This window comes from Prosopis cineraria, unplaced genomic scaffold, assembly GCF_029017545.1.
Source record: "Prosopis cineraria cultivar Desert tree isolate PC_DT_omini unplaced genomic scaffold, ASM2901754v1 PC10, whole genome shotgun sequence".
NCBI lineage: Eukaryota > Viridiplantae > Streptophyta > Magnoliopsida > Fabales > Fabaceae > Prosopis > Prosopis cineraria.
Genome location: NW_026555341.1, coordinates 17258491 through 17268728, shown reverse-complemented (window position 1 = coordinate 17268728; position 10238 = coordinate 17258491). Strand labels below are relative to the sequence as shown.

At 34.5% G+C, this 10238-nt stretch overlaps 1 protein-coding gene across 1 annotated transcript; it reads left to right on the top strand.

Moving 5' to 3' along the window:
- Positions 1–2049: 2049 nt before the first annotated feature.
- LOC129322460 (GPN-loop GTPase QQT2-like) lies at positions 2050–5543 on the top strand. Its single transcript, XM_054968777.1, has 7 exons — positions 2050–2101; positions 2403–2592; positions 3060–3187; positions 3287–3513; positions 3857–4147; positions 4825–5030; positions 5144–5543. Exons 1-7 carry the CDS (start codon positions 2050–2052, stop codon positions 5421–5423), a joined length of 1374 nt encoding a protein of 457 aa, XP_054824752.1. The 3' UTR covers positions 5424–5543.
- The last annotated feature ends 4695 nt before the right edge of the window (positions 5544–10238 follow it).

Sequence of the window (10238 nt, the reverse complement as noted above, 5' to 3'; positions counted from 1 at the left end):
CCTAAATATAGTTTGGATGTATTTTTAAGGGTTAGCTAAGAATAGTGCCCTATGACATCGTGTTTGGTATGTGGAAAGATTTGATTTAAATCATGACCAAAACTACCACCACCCATCTAGCCTTGTTGCTAGGACTACTATGTATAAAGATTGACATGACAGGAGCTCAACCATATGGAACCAAAATCCAATTTCATGGACCCAAATTAAAATAAAAGCTCAATGATGTAGAATCGAAATCAAATTTCATGAACCTAGGAATAGAAGTTGGGATAGCAAAATCTTGAATTGAACAACAAACCTAGAAAAATTCATTGAAGAACTTAGAAAACTAGGAGTTCAAATTAATGAAAATTGAAGGACAAATATTGTTTAAGAATTGAACAACAAAGAATCAAATGACAAATAATCTAAGAAAATCATGAGATTGTCAACCTCACCATCAAACTCAAATGAGACTAGGTTGCCAATGAGGGCGGAGGGAAAGGTTGATAAAGGAAGAGCATGAGAAATCGACGAAGGTGGAAGGAAAAGTTAATGATGACAAAGGATACACAGTGCCTATTTTTGACGAAGATAGAGAGGGAAGTCTACAAAGGTGGAGTAGCAAACAACAGAAGTAGAGAGCAAAAAAAAAAAAATTGAAGGGTAATTTTGAGTGAAAAAATTATTAACAAAAAATGATAGTTTGGCCAAAAGAAAAAGAAAAAGAAAAATCACTCCCAACCCCCGAGGAACATTGACCATCCCTCTAGTTAATGGAATAGCTCTCTCATGTGCCAAACATCCTAAATGGTCATTCTTTATCTTTTATCAATTCCCATCCCCTCACCACTCATCCGCTCATGCCAAGCGAAGCTTTAAGATAGATTAGAGAGGCTGAGAATTTCATTAAGGACTTTCCAAATGAATTTATTTATTATTGAGGTTTAACACATTTTGAAAATACACTATAAGCTTAAGGTCCTTTAATGTAATAACATTTTAGGCATCAAGTACTAAAATATCCCTACTTTTTTCTTGGAAACAAAAGCATTCCTACCATCATCATTAAAGCCATTGCACTAGCCACTAAAACTTCATCCCCGGTGAGAGGTTGTCACTGCCTATGACAGGACCACCGCAACTAGCCACCAAAACTTTGATGCCGATATAGTAGTCAAACATTAGTCAAATATGCCAAAGGGGCTAAGGATAAATTTGAGTCTTGACCTTTGGTTCTTCAAAGTTAATGTTATGTTTGGCATTATGGAATTAAAATTTGAGAAGTAAAAATAAAAATAGAATTAAAAATTGAATTGTTTGATAACATATAACTCACTTTTATTAAATTTGGGAGAATTGGGCTCGTTAAACGTCTTGTTTGGTTTGTTAGAACCCTTTTGATGGAATTAAAACTAGAAAAAGAAATGAAATTAGAACTGAAAAAGGAAATAGAAATGAATTTTGAAAGTATATTCGATATGATTGAAAAAATGGGCAGAAATTTTTTTGAGAATATCATTGAAATTAATTTTAAAATATGAAAAGACAGTATTATCTATGCCCTCTTCCCCACCATTCTTCCTCTCTATACATTGACGTCTGCATCAATCTCATCATTAAAAAAAATTGTAGCTGTCTCATTCCAAAAATACAATAAATCAATACATTACAACTAATCAATTTTCTTCTTCTTCAATTCCCAGAGCCATCAAACCTTTACTAATCTTTTTCTTTTTCTTCTTTGAACCTATCGAACCTAAAACCCACAGCTTCAATAATGGTCGATGATGTGCTTTTTCTTTGAACCCCATAACCATCAAACCTTCATCGGTCTTCTTCTTCTTTGAACTCTAAATCCATTGAACTTGACACCTATAGCTTCAATAATGGACGTCGATCTGCTTCTTCTTTGAACTCTTGACCATTGAACCCAAACCCATAGCTTCAGTGTCTGCCGATCTTCTTCTTCTTCAAACTTAGACCCATTGAACCCAACCTTGCGCCTATTTAACTTTATGTACAAATCAATAGTGGCAATTAGAGAAGATGATGAAGAGGGCGATGATGAGGGATGACAATGACATTGGGTTATTAGACCAAGAAAGTCAAAGAGGTGGTACAGGAGAAAAGAATGATAAAAGGGGCGTCTTGGCTAAAATAAAAAATTTCTCTTCTAAAATTTTCCTTGTTTATAACTCTGAGAAACCCAATTTTAATTTTCTCTTCTAAAATTTGATTCTTGGTAAGCTAAATTCTTGTCAATCAAGTGAGGAAATTTTCAATTTCCTCTTCCTCTTCCTTTTCCTTTTCTCAAAACTAAATTTTAGCGAACCAAACAAGCTTTAGTTATACCTATTAATTTTAGAATTGAAAATTTTCAGACAACAATATCCTAAATTATAAATTTTATTGACAAGATTGCCCCTCCTTGGAATCAAAGGCAACCCGAATCAAAAGTAACCCTACTTGCGCGATTAAATATCACGCCCCCTCTCCCTGGAACACTGGTCGAAAAAGAGCAAACCACTACGCAGCACAGCACAGCGGCGGTAGCGCGGTGGAGTGCGGCGGCAGTGGCACGAAGCACAGGTGGACATCGGGGAGGAGGTATGAAAACTTTTCTCTTCTTTCTCGGTTTCGTTATGAAAAATTGCTGGGGAGAGACTCGAGAGACCCACGAGAGCTAAAAGGAATGACCCTATATCAACCCTCTTTGCTTCGGAACGTAGAGGCCAAAGAGTTCATCTCACAGTGTTGCATCCTTAACAATACATGATAGTTTCAGTCCAAAATGGATGACTCTTCTGGTGTTCACTCACTCGAAACTTACTTTTTCCTTCATAGGCGTTCTTTATGTTGTAGAAAACGAGTGAAATTAGAAGAGGAGCCTGAATTCATGACTCTATTGAAGTTCTTATGTTTAGAAGGTTTGACATCGCACTACGTTGGCGTATGATGCCCTAAGGCGTAACTATCTAAAAATACTTGCCCTAACACTCTTTTTAGAAGATTTAGCTTGGAGATTAAGAATTTTCAGTAAAATTTATGTAATTTCATTGCTATTTATTTTGAAGGCAAAGGACAAAGAAAATGGAGCTAACTGACACAATGAAGCAGCTGCATATTGAAGGATCGTCATCTGGGAATTCATCAGTTAATTTCAAAAGGAAGCCAGTCATAATCTTAGTTATTGGAATGGCAGGTGATTCAATTTACTTGTTATAGTTAGTATTTCCTGAATTGTGATATTTTGTCTCTCTTTCTTGTTAAAAGACTCAAGGTGAACCTCTTATCTGTTTAGGGAGTGGGAAAACAACGTTTCTCCATCGTTTGGTTTGCCACACACAATTGTCGAACATTAGGGGCTATGTGATGAATCTTGATCCTGCTGTCATGACGCTCCCGTTTGGTGCCAACATTGACATAAGAGACACCGTTAAGTACAAGGAAGTCATGAAGCAGTTCAACCTTGGTCCAAATGGTGGAATTTTGACATCGCTCAACTTATTTGCTACCAAGTTTGATGAGGTAAAGTTTGTGGGTAACTAAATGAGCTTCTTTGCCAAATGGATGCATCTCATTCTGTCTTCTGTAGTAACTGCCTTTCAAGTTTTACCTTAAATTGCGAGAACATGTTATGCAATGGGTTATTTTTATCACTAGTTAGGGGGCCGTGCCAACTTTACCTTTCGTGGGTCCTTTTTTCCCCATCTGGAGTTTTTTTTTATTTGGAGAATGTGATTGGGGGGTGCTTATAATCTTAAATTCTAGGCCTTAAGATCTGTACATGGTTCCGTCAAGCATTTTTTGCCCTCTGGTTTTAAGTCATGCTGATTTTGTGTAACTGGTGTTTTCTATTGCTAAATTTCAGGTAGTTTCTATCATTGAAAAGCGAGCGGATGAACTTGATTATGTTCTTGTAGATACCCCTGGTCAGATTGAAATATTCACCTGGTCTGCTTCTGGTGCTATCATCACAGAAGCTTTTGCCTCCACATTTCCCACTGTTGTAACTTATGTTGTTGATACACCTCGATCTGAAAATCCCACTACTTTTATGAGCAACATGCTTTATGCTTGTAGTATCCTCTACAAGACACGCTTACCTCTCATCTTGTCATTCAACAAGATTGATGTGGCACAGCATCAGTTTGCCTTGGAGGTATTGCCCATCTTTAATGAATTCTTGAACGTTAGCTTTTAGTGCAGATCATGTACCTTGAGATTAGGTTCTTCAAGCCTGGAGATGAGTGAATATTGTTTCTGATCTTGTAATTTGCTAATTCTATTAATTGCCTGAATGCTTCTCTACTAAAAGTGGATGGTTCAAAACCAAGACTGTTAAATCTGGTCCCAAAAAAAAAAAAAAACCAAGACTGTTAAATGATGCTCAACTAATAAATACTGAGTACAAATAAGCGAAGAAATTATGAAATCCCCAAAGAAACTATGCTATCTTTTGTATAATCATTTCACTACCATTTCTTCTGTCTTTCATGCATTAGCCTTGCGTTGCAGTAAAAGTGGTTTATGTAGCTCTTAGTTTCTTTCTCTGCTTTGAGGTAAAAAGAAAAAAAAAAAAAGTTTCTCTGTCCAGTATGGGTAGGATTTGAATTTTGGCAGCTGGCCTTCACTTAATGTATAAATGGCCTAAATAAATGCTAAAATTACATTTAGGCAAAGTGGAAAAGGAATATTGTTGGAGAAGGTTTAGTACAGAAATTTATTATTTATTTTATGTCTTGGCTCTCTGTGCTTCATCCCGTGGACGATCAAAGCTGCTACACATTTCTTAAGTTCAAAATTTATGGATGGCTTGTGTTGAATTCATGTGTGTAGTGGATGGAGGATTTTGAGGCATTCCAAGCAGCAATGAGTTCAGACCACTCTTACACATCAACTTTAACTCAGAGCCTTTCTCTCGTGCTAGATGAGTTCTACAAGAATCTAAGGTCTGTTGGAGTTTCTGCAGTGTCTGGTGCAGGAATTGACGCCTTCTTTAAGGCCATTGAAGCCAGTGCAGAGGAATACATGGAAAGCTACAAGTATTGTCTGAGCTTGACAAATCATTCATTAGTTACATTCATTAAAGTACCATTGAGTTTATATATAGTCATTGCCATTAAATAAACTGTGTTGTATTCTCTGCGACTTGTAGGGCTGATCTTGATAAAAGGCGAGCAGAGAAGCAGCGCCTGGAGGAAGAGCGCAGGAAGGAGAACATGGATAAATTGAGAAGGGATATGGAGAAATCTGGTGGACAAACTGTAGTCTTGAGCACTGGATTAAAGGGAAAGGAAACAAAGGGTGAAAGCTTGATGGATGAGGTAGGGGAGGAAGAGGATGAGGTAATTGATGATGATATGGAGAGATATACTGAAGACGATGATGTTATAGATGAGGATGAAGATGAAGAAGTTGCTCGGTTCTCTTTCTGATTTGACTTCTCTTACTAGTAAGATTGCATGAATACCAGATCTTGTATAGGATTTTGTCTGCTAACTAGAAAACCGGATCATGCTATATGTTGCCAGCTTAATATTGCCAGGTTCCCTTCATCGATTCTCTCCAGTTTCTTACATGATTATTGTGTCCAGTTTTGATCAAACTTGGTGCTCTTCACTAAGGTTATGACGAATGAGCATCTTAAATGCCCTGTTTCCTTTTCTTTGCCAGAAACTAGGGATATTTTTGTAGAAAATTGTTTTTCAGAAAGGAAACGAGGAATGTATTTATCACTTTTTTTGTTCTCAGCTCTTCACTTTTTCAAAATGTTTTTAATAGTAGAGACAAGAGAAGAGGTTAATTGCAAACTTGAGTTATAGAGGAGGACATTGGAGTCGAAAGGTTTTCGTCTGAGTAGAAGTAAGACGGAATATTTATATTGTAAATTTGGTAAAGGACTATTCGATAATAATTTGGAAGTAAAATTGGGAGATCAAATTATACCTCAAGTAAAAAAGTTTAGATATTTGAGAGTCATTATTCAAAATGATGGCAAAATCAGTGGAGATATTTCGCATAGAATTCAAGTTAGGTGGTTTAATTGGAGAAAAGCTAAAGGAGTTATTTGTGACCGTAAGGTGCTTGATAAATTTAAAGGAAAGTTTTATTGTACTGCTATCAGACTGGCAATATTATATAGTAGTGAATGTTGGGCTCTAACGGGACAGTAAGAGCATAAAGTTGGAGTAGCAGAGATGAAAATGTTATGATGGATGTGTGGACATATACGTAAAGATAAAATTCAAAATGAGCACGTACGCGAAAAAGTGAGGGTGGCATTTATTGAGGAAAAAATGGTAGAAAATCGGTTGAGATGGTTTGGACATGTACAAAGAAGATCAAGGGAGGCACCAGTGAGAAGAGTGGAACATATAACTTTGAGTCCGATTAAGAGAGGTAGAGGAAGGCTTAAGAGAACACTCTTAGAAGTTCTCTTAGAAGTTGTTGAATGCGATCTTTTAATTAATAATATTCTTAAAAGTTTGATAAATGATAAAGCATAATGGCGTCTTGCAATTCATATAGTCGATCCCACCTAGTGGGATAAAGGTTTGTTGTTGTTGTTTGTTCTCAGTATATTTCTCATTAGCTCTTTGAAAAATACATTTGCAAGTACCGAACATTATCCAATGTGTATGTCTTTCTCTTCTGGCAAGGATTTGGCCTGTAGGCTGTTATCTAACAGGACCAAAGCAGGAATGAAAACTCTCTGAAGAACACTGGCTGTATAGTTTGACTCAAATTTTCTGTAGTCACAAAGGTTCAGAGATTGAAAATAAATTAAGCCAAGCGTTCGATGAAAAATGCTTGTTACTTGTATAGTTATATTTTTTTTGTCTCTTTGAATGTGTAACTGCTTTCTTATTTGAATATAAAAGTACATTATTCACAAAGTTATACTCCTTCTATGTAAAAATATAAAATATTTTTAATTAAATTTTATCTTTTAATAAAATAGTTATTTATTTTTAAATTAATTTTATATTTATTTTTATTAAACACTCTATAATAAATATAAAGTCTATCAATAGGAGTATTTTTTTTTTAAAAAGAAATGATTATATTTTAAAAAATTAAAAATATTTTATATTTTTTAACATTTAACTTTTTAAAAAATGTCTTATATTTTTAAATGAAAGGAGTATATATCAGCACTCTTGAATACACTTGTCAGCATTTGAGGCGATGCACGGGAAGATTTCATTGCATATGAGTAGAGTGATTAAAAGTCTAAAAATATTAGTCAAAATTATCCCTAAATACAAAAAAAATTAAAGCTAATTGAATTTGGTATATAGCGTATTCTTTTTCTTTTGTCAGGGACTCAGTTATATAGAGCATTCAATTAGGTCAATTTCTAAAAATAAATTAGACGAGCTTAAAGTTTATTATTCAATTAGGTTTAGGGGTTTGATATCCTAAGGATTGTGTTTTCATTTTAAAAGTATTCTCTCAAATTATTTCAATGCAATGCCTTAATAATTGTTGATTCTATAAATCTAAAGAAACAACAAATGTCTCTCGTTATAACAAATTAGCATTCCTTTGTTCATTAAAAAAAAACAAAATTTATGTTCCCATTTTAAAATAAACTCGTGCCCCTCTAAAAAATTTCATTCCACCCCTAAATTTGATAAAATTTTAGACATGTATAGTCAAAATTAGAATTTTAATGACCTTGTTTATAAAAACAAATTGCATAGAACTTTCGAAATATAGCAAAATATATTTTAGCTTCTGAAATAAAAGTATGGTCTCTAAAAATAATAATATATTTTAATCAGCATGCTTATTAAAATATTGCTGAACTTCTACAAGTTGACCTTGCCTCTCCTTCCTTTAGCTCCACTGTTCATACTCCAAGCACAATCACAAATATTGCATGTCTCTGTTATTCTATCAAATAAGGTAGGTTATTTAGAGTAGTCAAGATACTTATCATCATACCTAGCTAGTAGGGGTGCACATGGGCAGGGCAGGCTAGGCTGGACAAGACCTTGCTCGATGTCCAACCCAAAGAATGAATGGGATGCAAAATATAGCTCGATGCCCAACCCTACCCGCAAAAATGCCTTATTAATTTGGGCTGGGTAGGGCTAGTTGGGTAGCTTTGGACCGCCTAACCCATCAAATAATTGCTGTGCTCATAAAATAACAACTCTTCTCATCATTTCAAAATAAAATTATCACAAATCAATAATAATAACCCTATATATCAACTCAAAATAACATCCATAAAATCATAAACTATAAATCTACAATAATACCTACAATATTCAATTATCCATAATTTAACATCTAACTTGAAATCTAAAACTACCACAAGTCTTAGAACAATATCAAATTATCCATAATTCAATCCAAAATAATAGCTATAATTCAAAATAACAAAAGCTTGGAGCATCATTTGAGAAACAACAATTTCAAAGAGTAGGCTCCAATTCACAAAAAGCCTCTTCCCAATTCCCAACTTGCATGAATAGAAGAGAAAAAATATGTCATAACTAAATCGAAAAATTGCAAGAACATACATGAAAATTTAAAGCAAAATGGGAACCAAAACATGAGAGAATTAACAACAATAATATATAAGTTTACTAAAAAAATTAGCAAGAAATCATAAAAAAGTTAGCAAGAAATTAATAAAAAAATTAACAAAAAAATCATGGAAAATCGGGCTAGGCTAAACAGGCAGGGCTGCATGACTTGCCTGCTACCCGGACCTGCCTGCACATGGCCTAGCCCAAACATGTATAGAACATTTCGGACTTTTTTTTTTGGGCCAGGCTGGGCAAAAAATAATTGGGTTCGGGCGGGCATATCGGGTAATTGGACATCATGAACACCCCTATTAGCTAGCAGAATAGCTAGTTTAGGATTATGTTTCTTGTTTTGTTGCCTTGAACTTTGTGATGTCGAGCACATGCTTCAATTAGTACCTTTTATAGTGGGTCTTTGGATTTTTGTATAAATACTTGCAATCCCTTTACTGTCGGCAGAGCAAGTTATTTTGATGGCACAACAAAAGTCACACAAGTTTTTTTCACCAACCAAAAAGAAGAAACTTGTCAACCAAAGTAGAGAAAAAGAAAGTACTAGAATGGAGCATAAGGTATAATGCTTGAAGCCTAGAACATATATGAAAGACACAATGCTGATAAAGCCTATTGATATATTTGAAGATTCATCAAAACTTACTAGTAAAACAACTAAAGCGTGCCCAGATAGACTCCTTTGTCCATATGTTTATGTTCCAGAAAGAATCCTTATCTTGCACACATGAACACGCTAATACACAATCCAATCCTAATTTTCAGTAGTTATTCAAACAAATACTTAATGTTCTTCATATTTGTATCCTTAAAGAAAGAGTAAATGATATCAATAGGAAAAAGAATATCCAGGAAAATAAAATGCTCAAAGTTTTTATCTTTTTAAAACATAGTATAATAGTCATCCCAACACCAATTGAATGGCCAAAGTAAGTGTCAGAAATATAGGGGAAAAGCATTGGAATTTTTTGTACATAACTATGAAGATAGTGTGAATCCGTGACACCTGGCAAAAAAAGTTCATGAATCAAATATCCTTGCTTCTAAATCCATTCGAGATAATTTGCCAAACTTCCGTACAATTCCAATGTAATATGTTTGCATTCAAAATGTACATAAAGATAATATGAAAATAGATTCAACGAAGATGGTTCACAAAATTATAATAAAATGTGAATAAAAACCAAGATAAAATTCCAGACACACCCAACCCAACCCAATTGCTACACCTTTAGATAGATAAATTCTTTTTGATTCTCTTAATTTGGGGCAGCGGCTTAAAACCCTCAACAATTGATCTACAATGTTCCTCAACTCAGCAACTATAATAGCTTGCACAGTAGCATGAGAAAGCCGCACCAAAGCTTTATGTATGTTTGACAACTTCTAGAATTGTAGATTTTCATGGAAGAAACCAGAAAAAAATGGAATTTGACAAACATGATGCAGAAAATTTCTCAGCAAATAGGTTCATGACTATCACTATCCGATTATCATAATTCAAATATCCCGAAAGACATCATATTGTTGGCACAACATAAACAGAAACATAGAACATTTTAGAACATTTTGATCCAGAAATAAATGAAACAACTATTTTAAGACCAACGTGAGAATCACCACAATAACATTATCAACAAAGGAACACACCCTAGCAATGAAAATTGACAAAAAACACGCTCTGACCAAAACAAA

Coding starts and splice junctions, on each gene's coding strand:
- LOC129322460 (XM_054968777.1), top strand. CDS start 2,050: ATGAGGGATGACAATGACATTGGGTTATTAGACCAAGAAAGTCAAAGA. Junction 4,148..4,824: donor AGCATCAGTTTGCCTTGGAG/GTATTGCCCATC, acceptor TCATGTGTGTAG/TGGATGGAGGATTTTGAGGC. Junction 5,031..5,143: donor GAATACATGGAAAGCTACAA/GTATTGTCTGAG, acceptor TGCGACTTGTAG/GGCTGATCTTGATAAAAGGC.